At 36.7% G+C, this 20,470-nt stretch overlaps 4 protein-coding genes across 6 annotated transcripts; 2 read left to right on the top strand and 2 right to left on the bottom strand.

Moving 5' to 3' along the window:
- Positions 1 to 465: 465 nt before the first annotated feature.
- Positions 466 to 3,822, top strand: LOC102616146 (uncharacterized). 3 transcript variants are annotated; one of them, XM_006488769.4, is made up of 4 exons: positions 466 to 622; positions 1,291 to 1,773; positions 2,459 to 2,796; positions 3,319 to 3,822. In XM_006488769.4, the coding sequence occupies exons 1-4, from the start codon at positions 493 to 495 to the stop codon at positions 3,475 to 3,477; spliced, it is 1,110 nt and encodes a 369-aa protein (XP_006488832.2). In that variant the 5' UTR covers positions 466 to 492; the 3' UTR covers positions 3,478 to 3,822. The 3 variants fall into 3 exon arrangements, with proteins under 3 accessions (XP_006488832.2, XP_052295047.1, XP_052295048.1); XM_052439087.1 differs by having other exon boundaries at positions 528 to 622; positions 1,250 to 1,773; XM_052439088.1 differs by having other exon boundaries at positions 557 to 622; positions 1,213 to 1,773.
- A 70-nt stretch (positions 3,823 to 3,892) lies between these two features.
- Positions 3,893 to 6,786, bottom strand: LOC102616436 (probable protein phosphatase 2C 42). Its single transcript, XM_006488770.4, has 4 exons — positions 6,173 to 6,786; positions 5,136 to 5,506; positions 4,563 to 4,799; positions 3,893 to 4,335 (listed from the first exon to the last, which is right to left on the bottom strand). The coding sequence occupies exons 1-4, from the start codon at positions 6,477 to 6,479 to the stop codon at positions 4,123 to 4,125; spliced, it is 1,128 nt and encodes a 375-aa protein (XP_006488833.1). The 5' UTR covers positions 6,480 to 6,786; the 3' UTR covers positions 3,893 to 4,122.
- A 5,533-nt stretch (positions 6,787 to 12,319) lies between these two features.
- Positions 12,320 to 16,732, top strand: LOC102612410 (stachyose synthase-like). The gene is made up of 3 exons (XM_006488924.3): positions 12,320 to 13,821; positions 15,124 to 15,301; positions 15,392 to 16,732. The coding sequence occupies exons 1-3, from the start codon at positions 12,388 to 12,390 to the stop codon at positions 16,327 to 16,329; spliced, it is 2,550 nt and encodes an 849-aa protein (XP_006488987.1). The 5' UTR covers positions 12,320 to 12,387; the 3' UTR covers positions 16,330 to 16,732.
- Positions 16,733 to 16,975: 243 nt separating this feature from the next.
- On the bottom strand, positions 16,976 to 18,426 carry LOC102616731 (putative ubiquitin-conjugating enzyme E2 38). The gene has a single exon (XM_006488771.4). It carries the CDS (start codon positions 18,386 to 18,388, stop codon positions 17,147 to 17,149), a length of 1,242 nt encoding a protein of 413 aa, XP_006488834.2. The 5' UTR covers positions 18,389 to 18,426; the 3' UTR covers positions 16,976 to 17,146.
- Between the last annotated feature and the right edge of the window lie 2,044 nt (positions 18,427 to 20,470).

Genomic DNA, 20,470 nt, shown 5'->3' with positions numbered 1-20,470 from the left:
CATTCTTGTTCCTGGGATTTTTCCTAAACAACCAAACACAAAATTGACCATTGCATATGACATGCTTTGCTTTTTGGTATTTCTTGATATTTTGAAGGTTGGAACAATTAGTAAAACTAAGGTTAAGTCACAGACTCAAGTCATATTGGTAAAATTTATCTTGCATCTCATCACACCTTAGTGTTGACGATATTTTTCCTTTCGGTTATCAGGTAAATAAAAAAAAAAGTGCAAAATCAAATACTTGTGTTTGTGGGAGGAACAAAGAGTTCGATGTCCCCTTTAGTTTCTAACATCGCATTAACCTGGGAGAATAAGAATCCGTTCAACGAAGAAACTATGTCTTTATGCATATTTAACAAAATGATTAGGGACCCACGTGTTACCAGTCCGATAGAAAACAAAATATATCACCGTAATTGCTACGCCGTCCAAAATTAAGCTACAAATAAAGACCGTTGATTAGACTGACCCAGACCCACCAATAAAGATATGGACATTAGAAAGGCTTTATTCCCATTTGTCCTGTTCATTAAAATTCAAACTTTCAGTCAATCTCCGACCATTTCACTTAGCTTCACTCTTCTTCACTCCGGTCACAACTCAGACGAACTCCTTTCAGGTATGCTACGTCGTTTTTGTTGAATTCTCGTTTCATGTCTTCATAATTCATGCTCATATTTATGTCCATGGAGCTAGAAACAGCAGCAAGATTCTTTTCTACTCTTAAAGCACTGTCATTTTTCTGGGGTCAAATTATAATTCTGGTAAAGTTACAAGAGTCTGATGAAACTGCAATTTTTCATTAATAGTGTCTAAAGATATGAACATTTTTGGAGAAAAAAATCATTTTTATCAGGAAAAATCAGTTTTTGTGTTCCTTTTTTATTTTTTTTTTATTGTTGGTTACTTTCAGAAACTGAAAAGGGGATAACTTGAGCTAGTAAGACACATTATAGCAACAGGTTTCTGTACAAGAGAAAAGCGGTTTTTTTTTTTTTTAATTTATATTCTTTGACCGTGGATGTTTATTTTATGACTTGAATTGTGAAGTTGGGTATATGAATCTTCAAGAAAAGGCATGAGATGTAGTTTGATATGCTTTCATTATGTGTTCTTTGCATTTTCATTTATAATTTAGGGTCGCATTTCTGACGTTTAATTTATGATGAATCTATCTTGGAATGTATGCTTACCCTTCTATATGTTCAGTAAAATGTGGTGTAGTAAACTTAAACATTTGTCTCAGTAATTGACGTAAGTGTTCCTCTCCAAATGGTGGAAAAACAGATATCAAATGGTTTGATGGAAAAGCAGCAACGATGAATAGCCTTAATGAGATTTTTGGAACCAATGAATCTGATCATTTTAGCAGCCTATCAGCTGAATTGTTTGGAAAATCTGCAGAAGATCCTGTTTGTAGTCATGAAGAAATCAATTTTGGGACAATATTTGACCTTGATTTGAGGCGGCCTTGCCATGAGGGTAAAAACGTGGGACAAGGAACTTGTGAAGATATTTTGCCTATTGACAAAACTCTATGCAACCCCCATCATGAATTATTTTCTTATTCGATCCAACAAACTAGTTTGTTGGATCAAGGTTCTAATATGCAAAGTTGTCTTGGGATAGCTGATGAAGAATATTATAACCCATATTTATATTTTATGGGCTGGCAAAATCTTCCGCAGATTGCACCATCTTATTGGCCACGGACACCGTTGAGAGAGCCAATTGCAGGACTTCCGATTACACTTGTTCTAGATTTGGATGGTATGATTTAGTCCATCCTATTATCCATAGTTCATTTCTTCACATATTTGCTTACCACACTACTTAGTGTATTATGTTTTGTGAATCAATGACTTGTGCCTACTGCCGAAGCATAACCTAAACCTAATTTTCTTCTTTGCTTCTATCATGCTAGTTGATGTTGGTAAAAATCTTATGCAGCTTAGTTAATTTTTTTCACATAGTAAAGTATATCTTGATCTTGGCTGGGACAAAGGAAACCATCTAACTGGCTGTTCGGTTTTGGGTTAGTAGTTTATTTGATCAGGGTAATAGACTGTACCTGAAAAATCATCCCTTTAGTATACATGAAATATGAATATTGTTATGGTTTTTTTTTTTTTGGGTAATTGTCTGTCAAAAAAGGGTTTGTTTGTCAGCGTGTATGCAATTTACTATGCTGAATTGATACTCATATATTTTGCATCTCTTTGTATTATTCAAGAATGGAATTGTGTGGCAGTCTATAATTGATTGAATTAGATAAAGCACGAAATCAATATCTCCAGAATATAGTAATTATACTTGAATCATAATCTGGTCCAGAACCAGCAGTTCATTCTTGAGTTGTGCTGATTTGTTATTGGTGGAGCAAGTAAAATCTGCCATGTTTGTCAGTTTCACCTATCAAATTAGCACTGTCTAACCTGTCACTGTCTTCCTGCAGAAACCTTAGTACACTCCTCATTTGATAATTGCAAAGATGCAGATTTCAGTTTTCCTATTCATTCCAAAATGGAAGTGCAGACAGTGTTTGTCCGGCAAAGACCATACCTTCACATGTTCTTGGAGGCAGTTGCAAGTATGTTTGACGTTGTCATATTTACAGCTGGCCAGAGCATTTACGCAGGACAATTGCTTGATATACTAGATCCAAACCAAACTCTCATAGGTCAGCGGGTTTATCGAGACTCTTGTGTGTTTGCTGATGGCGAATACTTAAAAGATCTGACAATATTAGGCCGAGATCTTGCAAGGATTGCAATTGTTGATAATACGCCTCAGGTTTATCTCTTTCTTTCTTATATTAATTATCCTCCAGATATATTAATTATATATCTGTCTTTCTATATCAATGCTTCCCTAGATATATTATATTCATGCACTTAGTAGCCTTACATACCAAAATATGCAAGTGCCTACTCTTATGTATAAATTTGACAACTTTAAATGTATTTCAAAGACTCTTGAGGCATGATGATGCTTTGAGAACATATATGGTGCGAACCCCTTTCTTCACACTGTATCAGAGATGTGCGAGTGCACACACACGATTCACTTTTTTATGTGCTTTTTTCTGGATATGTTTTGCTATGATTCCATACTCTTTCCCAATTAATCTTTAAGTGTTGACCAAATTCTTTGCCCAACATTGGTAAAAGACACCTAGGTTTTATCGTTATTAAATTCTGGCCACACCTTATATAAACTAGCATTGTCTTCATGTTTGTTCTTGAATATTCCACTGGTTGAGTCATCAAGATGCTGTTTGTTAAATTAGTTGATATCTCCTATACATAAATGCAGGTATTTCAATTGCAAGTTGACAATGGGATACCCATTGAAAGCTGGTTTGGTGATCCATCAGATAGTGCGCTGCTTTCATTGCTTATGTTTCTGGAAACACTTGTTGGTGCTGATGATGTCCGTCCAATCATCAAACAAAAATATGGTTCCCAGGAATGATAAGTAAAACTTTTACCTAATCCAGGAACTGGCCATGTATTACACCAGTTTGCAACTCTCCATTCCACATGATTTGAGTACAACGACTTTCTCCCGGCAAGATTTAGAATCCACAGGATGGGAGTATGTAATCTGTGATTGTTTTGTTAAGAGAGTGTATACTAGGATTTAGGCTTAGTTTGGAGGTGATCCTAAGTGCCTACTTGTTAGTAATTACTATGTACATGCTAATATGTAATTGACTGCACCTGAACCACCAAGTCAAATGTAATCACTATTGGCAACATTCAACATTAAAATTTAGACATTGATTGAATGAGCTGATCAAATCTTTTGTTATGCTTATTTCTTCATCTCGATAGTTATATTAAATTTAGAAAAGATGTAATGATTCTTGATATCACGAACCATGTGATTGGAAGGCAATGACATCAAGAATTTAATAAATTATATCAGCAAATTAAATTGAATCTGTGGCAATAGATGTTACATTCTTACAACAAATTGTACCAATTTTAGGCCTTGTAAATAGGTGGTCTCTCAAAATATTAGGTAACTACTTTGTTAATGCAGCTCTCCAGCCGTGGTCATCTTAAGGCATGGCCAAATCAGAGGAAGCAGAATCATATTTGGTTCTGTGAAATATCAGTGTTGCAGAGCACATCGAATAGAGAGTGGAGGGTCCTGAACCGTGCCTCTGGATATAAGATCATGGTTTAAGAATAAAACAATAACAGTTATATCATCATGAAAATGACGCCGAACCATTTTGTCAATCTTTTGAAGATCTGCATATCTCATCTCTCGTTTTCTTGCTGCTTCTTGGAGTGCAGCCTTGACAAGCCTTTTGGCAATTCCCTGCATTAGGAGAAAACCATGAGAAAGATGTTCGAAATCACAATAATCAATATGCCCATGTTAGTATATTATGATTACTTATTCATCTAAAAACCTTTGACAAATATCCAGTAAAAAAATTAGTTACCCGGTGCCATGCCTTCATTTAATGAGGCATTAAGCATAAAAACTTTTCAATGCATCAAAGTGAAGCAACAAAAATAGAAATAAATGTCATTAGATCTTACCACACGGGGATGATTTTGGACAATATCCACAGCCTTTTCATTACTCAAGTGTTCCCATAGACCATCGGATGCAAATATAAGGAAAGAATCATTTGGGTGGAGAGGATGAACAATTATAGATGGATTGGCAGTCAAGATAGGCATGTCCATTGGTTCAGGAAGCCTGAATTTTCCATTTATTGGTTCCCGGTTATACTGTGCATTCTTCATATATAAATCACCAATAGACCTAGAAACCTGCAATTATTAAGTTAAGAAATGAGACCCAAGTTCAAAATGGCCAATGCACTCAAAGATTTCTCAAACACCAAAAGCATGGGTTATGCATAGCTGGATACATATCACGAGCTTCAAAATTTTTGGAACAATCATGTTTTTGACCACAAATCAGAACACAAGTACCTAAGTGTAAAGATATATTCAAGTCCGGTGTTCCTGAAAAAATTCCAGCACTGCCAACAACTAAATTCTACCAGAAATACACCATAAAAACAATATATTGAAGAATAGGTTATATCAAGAAGCTACAGCATTTACCCTCTAATCAAAAGCAAATTGGGTATTTGAAATAACCTGAATAATGCCCTTCACTCTCCAAACTCCATGCTTGAGGATTACGATCTGAGGATCATGTGGGTGTAATTCCTTAAGTTCCTGCCTGATCTCCTCAAAGTTTGCATTGTGTTCCTTTGATAGCTGAATAGCAGCAGTTCCCCCAGTGTTGCCAACTTTCTTGCCCAAAACAACACGAGAATCTCCAAGGTTTGCCACAAACAATGTCTGCCGAGATATCACGCCAACAAGACAGCATGACCCAACTGTTGCTATTTGGGGTCGAGTACTCCATAATTCTGATACCTGAGCAGTAAAGCCTTCCTCCGTTAAGCGAAAAGCTCTTTCAATGGTTTCTCTAGTTACAACTCCCTGGGTCTCAGCTGCTATTGCTGCATAAACACAAAGCCTAAGCAAGCCAACATAAGAAGAGTTCCTCCTCCAAAGTTCAAATAAAAAAACCCAGAAGATTCAAGACAAAATATCAACTAAAAACGAAGGATTAAAAAAAAAAATCATCCAATACACTGAAAGGTGTTCAAAGTATCAAAACCGCTAATTTCAACCAAATTCTAGTTTTTACAACTGACCCAATTCTTTAAAGCATTGTTTGCAAATTACTAGAGAAGTACTTCCTTGTTATCTCAACATAAAATTAACCAAGGAACCAAAACGGTATCTCTGAATCCAATAATTTGATTTTGCCATCAAAACAATTGCATCATATTGGGTTTCTCCTCTTGAGAATTTTCATGGTACAAATGGCATTTTCAGAACTCAAAATTTGACATCGTCAGTTAAGAAAAGCAAGCAATGTGATCATGCAATAAATAAGCAGTGCGTGGAGTCTCAACTGTAAGAGCTTCGCAATCCAAACTCGCACATGTCACCCAAATCGAAATCAAAATCAAAATCAAAACTTTGACAACCTTACAAACGTGGCTAATCAAAAACCACAAAATAGGATCACTACAAACAAAACTACTAACATAGCTAAGCAATCATTTTTTTTTCCTCTCCCAATTGCCACAATATTCGAAAATAAACTAAACGCTGACCTTGAAAGTGTGGAAACAAGTGATCACAAACGTAGCGGGCTGCGTCGGGCCCGCCGTGTCCATCATAAACGCCAACAAAAGTGCCAAAAGGGCCGCTTTCAATCTGGCTCTGATCTTCAAGAACTTGATTCGCTTGAACAACCGCCATTGAAAAGTCACCAGACCCATACTTCCCCAAATCTCTAAACCAAAGCAGACCCTCTTTCCCGCCAAACCCGTTACCGTTGACTGAGTCAACTCGGTCCTCACTATGTCGCCCGAAAGGCCTGAAACACGAAGACAGTAGGTTCATCAATGCATGGAGCATCCCACATCGCTCACAAAAACACTTATCCCCCTTGAATCGAATCAGCAGCTGATTCGGCCAACTGGGTTTCTGACGATTTGTCAAATTGTTTGGAATGATAAAAGGAGATTTTTTTTTTTTTGTTTTTTTTTTAGTGAAGGTGTGCGTAGGATAGGAGAGCGGAGTAGGTTAGAGGAGGGTGGTGGTGTGTGCGCTTGTGTTCGGTGGAGAAGGAACAAGGAAAAGGGCGACTGTTGTTTATAGGTTTTTATTTTTCATTTTGTTTCATTTATTATTATTTATTTTCCATTTTTGGGTTGGGGGTGGAGGTGTTTTCAATGTATCTTTTTGTTGAGAGTACCTCTATTTTACATGCACGTAAGATATATTTTTTTCATATGAATAATATATGAGTTTCACATATACATTATTTATGTGAAGGGAGTGCATCTTACATGCATATAAGATAGAGATTGCCTTTTGTTAATGTTACTGTTATTGCGATTGCATTTGCATTTGCTTTTGCTCGTGTCTCTTCAACTATTTTTCCTTTTTCCTTTTTTTTGGCTTGGAGACATGTCGGTTGCATGTTTTTTACGTGTTTTATTTTCACTATTTTCTTTTTTTCTTTTTTCTTTTTGTTTCTGTTTCTGTTTCTTTGCTTTGGTGTAAGTGAAAGAATTCTTTAGAATTTATAATTTTTCAAGATATATAGTCGAAGAAAAAAGGTGATGGTGAATTTGTGAGATGTTGCATAATGATAGTTGTTTCTATATAATTTGACCCAAGTGCAAGTAGGGTAATGGTAGTAATTTTTTTAATTTTTTTATGCGGAGGGATGGTCGTTTAAAGTTGGAAAATTTTGGTGCTTTTCGAATACTATTTCTTTCCATTTCTTGCTTGCAATTGTCAAGTTGGTTTGAGTTAATTAATGTTATAGACTTATAGTCATTGAACAGTTCAAAAGAAAAAGTTATAGTCATTCTACCTGTACTGTAAGTTCACGCAATAGGGTCATGGCACTATTTCACGAATGTTACAGTCATTGTACGGCAAGTTAAGTCAATTATTTAGTTAATTAAACAATACGCTCTTTGGGAAAAGTTGACGCAATAAAGGGTGATAGTTTTAAGTCAATTATTGATTTGTTTAGACATTAATTTTGATAAATGGGTCATTAATATATGATCAAATGAGGTTGATAATGGAACCCAGTTATTAAAGAAAGCTGGCCTTCACCCAGAGAACAAATTGCAGGACATTTAAAGGAGGCCCTGCTGCTGCAGTTTTATTGTGCTCGTCACGTCTCGCGGGCGTTGGCCACTTTTAACTACGCATTCAGTTCAAAGACAAGTATAATGGAGAGAGCCTGAGCAGTCCTTTTTAAATATTGTCGCCATTATCAAATTCCACCAAAATTCAATAATAGATAATCACATTTGGTGTCTTTCTGGCCGTTGAGCATAGTTTTAATGGTGAAAGGCCTGTTAATATTTTGGTTGTTGAGTGTTTGATCAAAGTTCTGAGAGAGCCATTCTGATTTGAGTTGTCACACGCGCGCGCACACACACACACACATAGGGCAGTGAAAAGAAATGTCGACATCTTTGCTAGCTGTTGTTGCCAGAGAAATAGGCAGCCAGCCACCGTTGAAAGTGGCTTCCATTTCATATCATGGTAGATTATTGACTTTGCCTTTGCCTGTTTGGCATTGGCATTTGCCTCATAAAACCACTTCGAGACATTTGATGGCAACACGACGTTGAACCCAAAAAGAAAATTTTCTTAATTTTCATGAACACCTGATGGAGTAAATTTCTTAATTACACCAAACAGGCATAATTTATTAGGATCCGGCAATCTAATCGACAAAGCTCACAATTTTGCGACCACATCAATTGTGTTTGGCCCAATTTTTTACATTAAGAACCCAAATGTGTTTAAGAGTAGATGGTAATTTGGCGTTATCTCTGTGTTTGTTGAGCAGAAGGAAAAAATGGGTGACGTTAGTTTCTTGCAACTCATAATATTCACCCGGGTCACATTAGCTATGGTACAAAGAACAAGTTGACATAAATTAATTCGGCAAATAGCTCGTTTTCAATTTTTTGAAGAAACAAAAATATTCTGTCCCGATGAGTTTTGTAGTGGGGTCGATTAAAACAGAGATTTGTCCTTGGAATTTTGCTTGTGTGATTGTCAATGTATAGCAAATTTGGGAACATTGCAACAAATTTCCGAAGCTGCCATCCAGCTCGCTGTTTGGTTCCCGCATCAGTTGCAGCGCCAAAAAGTTGCCTGCTCGTGTTAGCTCAATAAGGCAATTGATGAAACACCGAGCATCAATTATAAGCAAAATATTTGGGACATTTGTTTTTGATGGTTCTGCAATGGCAGGCAAAAATAGGGTGGGAGCTAGTTGGTCGGTTTTGACGTTAGTTCAACAGTTTGTCGCAACAAATTTTCATTTTTTTGTTTGGGCTTGAATTTCATACTCTCTTCTGTAAGCTCAGTTGGGTTAATAATCACAGCCCAATGTAGTGAATTGGGTTCCTTTAAATTAGATTTTGGGCTTGCCATATTATTGGCCCACAATCTCCTACTAGATTCTTCCAGATGCCCGTTTTGTCTCTGTACCCCGCGTGTCTCACGTACGCGTACACTTTGCTTCGTGGAATTGGTTGTTTGGTCATCTACGTTGAAGCTCCAAGTACGGATAGCGTAGCGTTGCAGCCCCAATTGGGGATAGCAACAGATATTGTGTGAGATGCCAACACTTGTATCCGTATTTGGTAAAGGATATTTCCGTCCCCAATCTTTATTTATTGTTGGCTTGAATGGGTATGGGTTAGAAATTTCCCAATAAAATTAAAAATATTCATCCGTTCTCTAATCCTCTATATCTCCTTTTACTTTTTAACATCTGTATATATATATATTTTAAATATAATTATTTAGTTATGAAATTAGTTAAATATAATTAAACAGTAAAAGATTATGATTCTCTCATGATCTAATCATGTTCTGAGCAAATAATTATTATGAAATTAGTTAAACAAACTTTTTAGTTTTCTTTAAATATAATTATTTAGTTATGAATATAATTATTTAGGGATGAATATTTTTTAAATATAATTATTAAAAATAATTATTTAACTCATGCGTGCAAGTTGCCTCAATGTTTAATTTTAATCAATTTATTACTAAATATATGAATTGAAAAAAAAAGAGTCTCTAGTTGGCATTTCCTTGTCCATCCTTCACTCCTTTCAATTGGTCCTAATTTGAATATTATTCTATTGTCATTTGTTTTCGATTAGGACAAATTTTAGACGGTCCAGTAAATGTCTAGTTCATTTAACGGCTAATCTTTAAGTAAATGTCTAAAAAAATATCATTTTAAATATTTGTTTTAATTTCTCAGCTGCTAAGTGCTAATGTTTTTGTTTTAGGATTTTAACTTTTTACTTTAATATTTATTTGACTTAGCTATTAATTTTAGCTCTTAAAAAATTAAAAGAATAATAAATAGTCACTAGTCAAATGGGTTTAGTGAGTAGGTAAGGATATTAGTGTTATTATACTTGTACTCAACCTTTCTAATTAATAAATATAATTTTTTTTTTGTGTAAGTCATTCGGTATCTGGCGATCGCATTGGATCTCGACTAATTCGAATTCGGGGTATAGTCATAGTTAAGACTCTTTATCCCTCCTAAATGACGTGTTTAGCGGAGATTGAACTCGAGAGCTCTTCTTACAAACTTAGCATGTGCTGCCAATTGAGCCACAACTATTTAGTAATAAATATAAATTTTTAAATCTGTATACAATCTTTTTTTTGTGGAAGAAAGATAAAATTAAAGCAAGTACACTGATCTTAGCATGACGGACCCCACAAAATTCCTACTCACTAGGATTCTTCGCCATCCCTAGCTAGAAGCTTCCCCTTGGGCTTCTTCGCACCTCAAAAGTCCATATCAAATGGGGTTTTCACTTTTCAATTCATATATATGTGAGTGTGTAGGTTTTTTTTTTTTTTTAAAAAAAAATTTTATTACATGCTTATTTGTTTATGAAATCAATGCATTTATAATTATACCAAAAGGAGGCTGTATTTCCCAACTTTCTTATTATAAGTGGGCGGCCAGGGACCTCTAGAATACAGCAAGAAACAAAAATAAGAAACTGCCAGTTCTCTTAAAATAGATAAGAATGTTTGGCGTCGAGCCAAAATTTTTTTATTTAAAGGTTGATCTCATTCTTTATTCACACCCATGAAAGGTTCAAGCTTATTTTCATGGTCTCACGTAATCGTCATTTCAATTTGCATATCCATTAGAAATGATATAATCAATGCGCTTCAATGTCAAAAATAAAATAAAATCAAATCAAAACCGATATGGTAATTGATGTGTTTGATTTTTTTTTGGTTTGATATGGTTTATTGTTGTGCATGCTTAATTAAATGACACATAAATAAAAAAATATATTTTAATAGTACTACTTATTCGATAAGATTTATACTAAATTAATGTACAAAATATGTTTTCAATTTGACACGATTTACTTCAATGCATACTTAAAGCATCCCATAGGCAGAAAATATTTATTTTACATATATATTTTTAAACAATTCATACAAAAAGAGATTTTTTTTAAAAAAAATTTATATTCCAAACATTACAATTGGGGATTGGGAAAACTTAAAATGCTTATGATTATAACAATATAACGGGACATTGGTACCTTTAGTTATATAGCCTGTAGATCCACTAAACAAAACTCGAAAATTTACATATAATACGTGCAAATTTGTCCGTGCATATAAATGTATATTTAAAGTACAGAATGAGCCCCTTGATCGTTACCCTTGATTTTACCCCCTCCCCCACCCAAACAAAAAAAAAAGAAAATTAAGAAAAAAAAAAAAAAAAAAAAGGAAAAAAATCTTATCCAATTTGGGAAATTGCGTCGCCCAAAAATCAAAATCACACTCCATTGATTAACCTACATTATCCAAAACTTGCGTCTTGGGTTTAATGCTCCATGCTCCACTAATATGCCAACAGCAGTCCCCCGTCTAACCGACCATCAGTTTACTCGTAACGGTGACAGCCTCTCCGCGTATAACCGACTTAACTAACCTTGATCGTTACAGCCAATCACATGCTTCCACGTAGTGGAATGTTTCTTCTTACTAAAACGTTTGACTATTGGGCCCCACGTTAATTACTTAGATTAGATGTCAGAAAACTAAAACCCCTTTTGAATCTGTTGGGATTCAATGGACCCCACGTAAGTGATCCATAAGCCAAATCCGTTTGAATGATGCATTCAAGTTACCAATATACGCTTAATTAAATCAGACGGTGTAGATTAGTTGATGGGTGGTCAAAGCATGGAATTTTAGAATATTATACTAGGATTCTTCGCTAGTCAGAATCACAAGTTTCTACTTCACATTATCTGTTGCCTTTTCAAGCTCGAATCAAGAATTAACACTTTCTCAAAGCCCATGAGAGTTGCAATCTTCAATTCATCACAAAACTAGCAATAAGCTTAAGCTAATTATTGGCTAAATTACAGAAGCGGCCTAAAAATTATTCCTAATTTGTAGACTATTTCTGAAAATTTCCCCAATCCTTTTGGCATCAAAAGACATAGATCACCTCATCAGTACGTGTCACATGATAATACCTCGGACCCACATCTCGATTGTTCTATAGAAGTGGGTCCATTGATCAAAACCCACATGATTTAATCAACTGGGTCTGAGCACATACACTCTAGGCCTGCTGATATCTCTATATATTCACCAGCTCCTCCTCTTCTTGTTTCCTCATTCAAAGCCAAAAGTCTTTTCATTGAAATTGTATTTCTGTCTCTCATATTCGTCTTTGTTTCTAGTATCTTGTTGCTTCATCATAATGTCTCCTCCTAACTTTGTCTCTCAGAGAGTTGGAAATAAGCCTACAAGCAACAACACTTTCAATACTTCAAGATTCTCATTATGCAATAGAAACATCTCCGTTGATGGCATTACTCTTCTTTCTGAAGTCCCCGTGAACGTAGCTCTATCACCTTTCTCTTCACTTCCTCATAGCTCAGACACCGACTCCATTCCTCCTCATATACTCAAATCTGTCGCTTCCAAATCCAAAAACGGCGCCTTTCTCGGCTTGTCCGTGAAGCAAGCTCAAGACAGAATCTTGAACCCCATAGGCAAACTCCTTAACAGGAAGTTTTTGAGCCTCTTTCGGTTCAAAACTTGGTGGTCAACTATGTGGGTTGGTTCAAGTGGCTCTGATTTGCAAATGGAGACTCAGCTGATCCTCTTGCAACTCCCTGAACTTAACTCATTTGCTGTACTAATCCCTCTAATAGAAGGCAATTTTCGCTCGGCAATTCACCCTGGTGCCTCTCACGGTGACGTTGTACTCTGTGTTGAGAGTGGCTCAACAAAAGTGAGGGGCCAAAAATTCTCTTCTTGTGCTTATTTGCATGTTGGTGACAATCCTTATGAGCTCATGAGAGATGCCTTCGCCGCTGTTCGCGTTTATCTGGGGACTTTTAGGCTCTTGGAAGAGAAAACTGTGCCCAAAATTGTTGACAAGTTTGGTTGGTGCTCTTGGGATGCTTTCTATTTGACTGTTGAGCCTGTTGGGTTGTGGCACGGTGTTAAAAGCTTTGCTGAAAATGGGCTGCCACCAAGGTTTTTGATCATTGATGATGGCTGGCAAAGCATTAACATGGATCATGAACCAGCGTTACAGGATTCTAAAGATTTGACAACTTTAGGGTCTCAAATGCTTTGCAGACTCTATAGGTTGAAGGAGAATGAGAAGTTTGCCAAGTACAAATCGGGCACCATGTTGAGACCAAATGCGCCGAAATTTGATCAAGAGAAGCATGACGCGATGTTCAAAGAAATGGTTGCCTTAGCAGAGAAGAAAAGGAAGATTAAGGAAGAAGGAGGTGATGTCTTAGCTCTCCCTTCGCCAAAAACTATTGAGTATCTGAACGATGATGAAGATGATGGTCAAGAGAGAGGGGGGTTGATGGCTTTGGTGAGTGATTTGAAGGAAAAATATCAAACACTTGATGATGTATATGTGTGGCATGCTTTGTGTGGTGCTTGGGGAGGTGTTAGGCCTGGGACAATTGCTGGGCTGGAGGCTAAGGTCACTAGTGCTAAGTTGGCTGCTGGGTTGCAAAATACAATGAACGATTTGGCTGTTGACATGATAATTGAAGGAGGGCTTGGGCTTGTAAATCCAAATCAAGCTGCTGATTTGTATGAAGCTATGCATTCATACCTTGCTGATGTTGGTATCTCTGGTGTTAAAGTTGACGTTATTCATGTAAGTTTTTTTACCAATTATTACCATTGATTTGCTTTTGTTTTGGTTTGTTTAATTCACGACACAAACACGAGCATCATTAGCATCAATCATAATCATTATGAACCATATTACTGTATGTTGGTATCTAGAACTATAGGCTATGTATTTTGTGGGTATTATTTGCATAAATGGATTAGCTTCAAATTTGTTTTTCCTTGCATGGGTTTGTCTTCCACTATTCAAGATGAAGTCTTAAAGCTATATTAATTACTAATTTAATTAAAAAAATCTCTTTAAAGTTACTTTTATTATTTTTCCCCCCAAAAGTCATCATTATCAATATGTTCATGGTCTCCTAACTGCCATAATCTTATCACGCTCATACTGTTGGCATCATCACCATCATGATCAATTTATCATGCATGCTCTTTATTATAATAAAAGCATTTGGTTTTGCCTATGCTGAACTTGTAAAATCATCAATAATATATGATTGGACAGAGGATGGGATGCATGTTTTTCTTATGTACTGCAGAAATTTTCATCAGGTGAGCACCATTTCTCTCTAGCAAGCATTTTTGGGCATTCCAAAAATATTACTAAAGGCTGGAGATTAGCAATTAGAGAAGTTTTTCTTAATTTCCCGAAAGATTGAACTGATTTTGAATGGTCTGTAACTTATTTCCCTGTGAACCTTTTACTGAAACGAAAAATTGTTTATAGAGGGAAAAGATCATTCAATCGGTTCAGTCTATAAAATCTGTCATGAAGATGTTAATTCTTTTGACAGGATGTGTAATCTCCATCGGACAGACGAATCCAGGAAGTCACACCAGAAACACAAGGGAGCCAACTTTATGACAAAATTGAAAAAAAAAAAAAAATCAAAATTTTGGTCTTATCTTATGTATGCATATGTTCTCGTACTCTGCTAATCTTTTTAACTGCAGCTGATTTAAACTTAAACAAAGTAATACGTTTAATAAAGTCCTTTTCATTTAGCTTTTTCAGGATAGGATTGTGGTTGTGCCACGCATTGCAATGTTGCAAAATTTGGATTGAAGAACCCATTTATAGAAATAAACTGTAAATTATAATCTCTTCACCAATTTCACCAAAGCTAGCTTAGAAACTGTCAGGCTCTAGCTATGATTGTTCAAAATTGGTCTATAGTATTTTTGAAGCATAGAGGCTTTGGCGAACCTTGTTTCACATTACATTTCTTGGAAAAATTATAGGATAAAAAATGAAAATGAAGGCATCATTATTTGTTAACATTCTTTCTCTTCTTCTGATGATGTCTGGTTTTATGCTCTACAGACTTTGGAGTATGTGTCTGAGGACCATGGTGGCCGTGTCCAGCTTGCCAAGGCATATTATGATGGTCTGAACAAGTCTCTTCAGAAGAACTTTGCTGGAAGTGGGCTAATTGCAAGCATGGAGCAATGCAATGACTTCTTTTTCCTGGCAACCAAACAGGTCTCCATGGGCAGAGTTGGTAATTTTTTACTACTACATCATTTGAAAACACTAAAAATTGATTTCATAAGTTAATTCGAATGATAAAAGATCTAAAATCTCTTTGTAGGTGATGACTTTTGGTTTCAGGACCCAAATGGCGACCCGATGGGAGCCTTTTGGCTACAAGGAGTTCACATGATTCACTGCAGTTACAATAGCCTGTGGCAGGGCCAATTTATTCAGCCTGATTGGGACATGTTTCAATCAGATCATATATGTGCTGAGTTTCATGCTGGATCAAGAGCCATTTGTGGAGGGCCAGTGTACGTCAGCGACAAAGTTGGCCACCATAACTTTGATCTCCTGAGAAAGCTAGTTCTTCCCGATGGTACCATTCTTAGATGCCAGCATTATGCCCTTCCTACTAGAGACTGTCTCTTCGAGAATCCGCTCTTCGATGCCAAAACCTTGCTCAAAATTTGGAACCTAAACAAGTTCGCTGGTGTGGTTGGTGTATTTAACTGCCAAGGAGCTGGGTGGTACCCGGAAGAGCACAGATGCAGGGCCTACCCACAATGCTACAAGTCAATATCTGGGGTTATATCTGCAGACGATGTTGAGTGGGAGCAAAAAGACTCAACAGCGGTGTACAGAAACACCGAGCAATTTGCGGTGTACCTTCACAAATCTGATAATCTGACCGTAGTAAAATCCAATGAGCAAATCAATATCACTCTGCAACCATCTTCCTTTGAGCTATTCACAATCTCCCCTGTGCACAGGCTCAACGAGAGGGCTAAATTTGCACCTATTGGCCTTGAGAATATGTTCAACAGTGGGGGGGCAATTGAGTTCCTTGAGTATGTAAGCAAAGGGGGGCTTTACAATGTGAAGATTAAGGTTAAGGGAACAGGCAAATTCTTGGCTTACTCAAGTGAAAAGCCTAGAGAGATTATTTTGAATGGAGAGGATGTTGAGTTTGATCGGTCAAGTAACGGAATCCTGGGGTTTGAAGTGCCGTGGATTGGTGGAGGGTTATCTACTGTTTATATTTCAATATACTAAGCAACTATTTCCTTTCTTTGTTTTTAGACTTTTTTTTTTTATTTTGGAATATTTAAACATTGATTGTAGAATTTTTATTAAGATTTAAAGATATGTTTGTAACTAATTGTGTTTTTGTTGGTATAATTTTAGAAGTAAGAAATATAATTATTTAGTAATTTTATTAAATTACAATATTTCTCAATTTTAAACATCTATTGAGACATTGTTCTTTAATTTATATCCCAACTAATGTAAGAATAATTATAAATGGTCATGTGTTAAGATGGCATGTATACTATTTTCGTTAGTTTTTTTTTTATCTGAACCACAAGGTAGTCATGAATGAGCTCCAACTGTGAAAAACACTTTTAAACCCGATTTTTATTAGTTTGAATACAAACTTTTATCGTAATCCGATAAGTGCAACGGAATTTATTCCGCTAACTACGACCCTAGGAACTGGGAATATGCTCAATCTTCATTTTGTACCTTTATTTTTCTAAAGCTAATTAGTAAAGATTACGTGTATGAATTGCCGGACCACTATTATTGTGTTACATGTGCTTGTCTCAGGCGCCTTAGGAAATTAACTTTTCAAGTAAATCAAATCATTAGTAAGCCTCAAGCCAAAGTTAAAGCTACAGCTAACAACAACAAATGAACAAACTTCAAAGCAAACACATCTTCTTTATCGTCTTGTTTTAACTTTCAATAAAGCATTAAAATTATGAACAAGAAGTGAAACATATAATTATCATTAAAATCAACAAAATCCCGAAAGAATTCCTATTATTTACCTAGTTTGCAGATCCCCACTTTGCCCCTTCATTTCGACTTAATTATTTACCTTAATAACCCCATTTTTCTTCAATCCCAAGGCCACCTTAATTTTTCCAAACACCTTGCGTGCAATCCCACTTGTATTCTTCTCTTTTTTCTGCTTCAAAACTCCTTCTCCCTTAAACGGCACCGTCTTCCTCTCAAACTTAACCTGCTCCGTTAAACTCCCCAAAGAAGCCCCGGTTCTGCTGAACGCCGTTACTAGCTCGGGATACAACTGCACAATCAAGCCCTGAAACTTCTCGGACACGTCAACGCAACCACCGGGTCCAGGACTAGAAGCGCCACCACCAGACGACCCCTCGTTCAGATAATACCCAACTCTCACGTGACCACTTAAATAACTCTTGCAAGCTGACAAAATCACGTGACCTCGTTCTCTAAAATGACTCCTCACAAAACCCTCGAAATTCTTCGGGGGGTTACGAAGTAAAAATGTCATCGACTTGCAAGATAAAATGAAGACGTCTTCATTATACGCCGTTGATTTTTTCTCCCAAATACTCCGACCCGGCCACATTCCGTGACCCGGTTCGTTGAAATACGGTTTCTCGTTCAAAACAAGAGCTTGAATGGAGACCAAAACCTGAAGCACCGTCGACTCGTCAGGGTTCCATTTCTCGCTCTTCTTCCCCGTCCACGTGTTCAGCAAGCTCAGACAGACCCGCCCGTTCGCGTATAGGTTCGGGTTGAGCCGCAACCCGAATGAGCGGTAATGCACCATAGGCGGATGGTTCGGGTAATCGGCCGGGAAGGCGAGATCAAAGAAGAAGAGTCCGTCGTGGTACGGCGTGCCGGCGGTGCCGACTATGACGGCGCGAAGGAGATCGATCCGGTTCTCGTAAACCCGGACGAATATGGATTCGGGTAAGTGCTTTTCGAGGATTTTCCACTCTTGCATGATCTTCTTGTGGGACCCCGCTGGGAAGTGATCCCTGCCGTTCTTTTTTGTGAAGCTTGAGGTGATGTAGTGGTGGTCGGACACGTCTGACACGACGTCGAATCGGGGGAAGGAGATTGTCTCTTCGATTTCGCCGTTGGGCTTTTGCGGGTTGGTGTTTATAGTGAGAGCCATTTTCGTTTCTTCGGTCTCTGTTCTGTTCTCAGTGAAGAAGAGTTTGTTCCCACTTCCAGTGTGGATAAAATGTGTGTTTTTTTTCACTTTCTTTACATTTTTTTTAAAAAGAAATTTGCAGAAATGGTCTAAAGTTATGCTGAATGTATAAAAGTAACTCATTTATTATTTTTATATTTTCTTGTTTTATTAGTTAAAAATAGACATTGCACCCTGAGCAAGTGAATGAGATCGACATGTCGATTGACATATCGATGACATGCCAAATCTCTGAACAATTGATGAATGATCGACTTGTTGCGAATCTGTTAAAAGAGACATATTAATTGTGAGCATCTTATATGTCCGAAATGCATATTTTTACTACTGAAGTTAAAAAAGAAAAAAGAAAAATGATAAGGTGTTACTTCTATAACTTGAACTTAAATTTTCCCTTTTTTTTGTGACTGTCATTTTAGGACTATACGAGGAATGGGATTCTGGCCCCTGGTTTTGATTGAAATGGACGGTGATTAAAGCACTTAAGGTTTTTTCATGCAGTGAGATTTTGTGGCCTAACATCACATGGTCCCACTGGGGGTAATGCTGAGTGGTGAAGTCTGACGGTTGATTTTATATTTTCCGATTTTGATCATATGGGTTACGGGTTACCAACTCCCTACTAAATTGGCAATAAAAAAAAAAAGCTCGGCTTTTTTTTTTTTTTTAATACTGTTATACAGGATTGTAAGTATTACAATTAATATTTACAAACAGATTCTACAATTGGGACCTTCATCGTGGCATGTACTCCTCTGAAGTGCTGCCCAAATTCTTCAAACCCTCTCAAATATTCGAGGGCTGTCCACTCTACTCACCTTTTGTGAGGAATAGATTGGCTCCACTCAATTATTTGATAATTGAGGAAGGATTGTAAATAAGCCCCATAAATGCTTTCATGGAGGCTCGAACCCTTGCACTCATTATTCTAAGTGCAAGGGCTCTCCCACTGGACCAAAGACCCATTGGTAAAAAAAAAAAAAAAAAAAAAAAAAGAAAGCTCGGCTTGATACATATAAATTGGAACCTTTAGAGACGCGAGCAAAGAGTGCATGCACAATTTGCTCGTTCACCCAGCAATTTTTGAGGCCCAATGTGGAATCTGTGACTGTGAGTGGCACAATTCAAAATCACTTACCGTTCTTCAATGCATTATTGCTGCTGCCTGCTGGCAACTTGTCTTTTACAGTGCTTATTCTCCAACTCTTTCGATTGTCTTTTTACCTAAACCCTAGCTGTAGCTCTAAATGTGCTATATGTTTGCTTTTTGAAAGTGGTTTTAGTAAACAAAGACGGCATCTTACCTGGCCTTTAGCTTTTCCATTTTCTCTACTAAAGTTGAAGAATTGTGTGATGCCTAGAGTCCGAGTACTCCAGAAGTTCACTAAGTTAATGATTGTGTTGTAAGAAAACCACTCAATAATAATTTGGTGATAAAGCACTTTCCTTTCAACCTATATACTACCTAAATTGGGGTTGGGTTCTTAAATTTAGGACTGTGCTAATATGAAACCGTCCGACGGTATTGTAAGTGGTTAACCACCTCCCCACATGTTGAATTGTAGTATCATAAGGTTGATTTAGAAAATTCAAAATTTTTAATTGTTAATATTAGGAAAAAAAAAGAAAAAAAAAGATTGTGCTAATGTGTAGTTAAAGGTAGTGCAAAATGGTAAACAGGGCCATTGCTACATCTAAAGAATTGTCGATTACCTTTTGCTTGGTTTAAGTCTCCGGCCTTTACTCTGTCAAAATTACCAACAAACTTAATCAAAATTAATAAGAAATTGACTTAGAACACTCTTTATACCATAAGCTTAGTTCTTTGGCTACTCAGCATGCCTATCTTAAAACATAAAAATAATTCAGTTTCCCAAAAACACTGAAATATACCAGGACTCTTCTTTATTGGGTGCTAGTATCGGGTTCCAGGTTCTGCTAAGAAGTTCCAATCCCAGCAAAGGCCCCGTAAAGATTCGGATAAACTTTGTCTACGACTTCTTGGATAAGCCTGATACACATGAGGGTTTTGCTTCACTTTCATAAACCCGTTTTCAGAAAACAAACTAACAGTCACAATGCCATATCTATACTGTAAGCAAGCTCTTAATATAGCGTGTGCGCGCTTCCCGAAAATGTGCTACAACAAAGCCTCAATATTCTTGCGCGGATTTCGACGCAAGAACAACATTGATTTGCAGGACA

This window comes from Citrus sinensis, chromosome 1 (assembly GCF_022201045.2).
Source record: "Citrus sinensis cultivar Valencia sweet orange chromosome 1, DVS_A1.0, whole genome shotgun sequence".
Lineage (NCBI taxonomy): Eukaryota > Viridiplantae > Streptophyta > Magnoliopsida > Sapindales > Rutaceae > Citrus > Citrus sinensis.
Note: the sequence above shows the minus strand (reverse complement) of the source record. Positions and strands in the feature narration are given on the sequence as shown.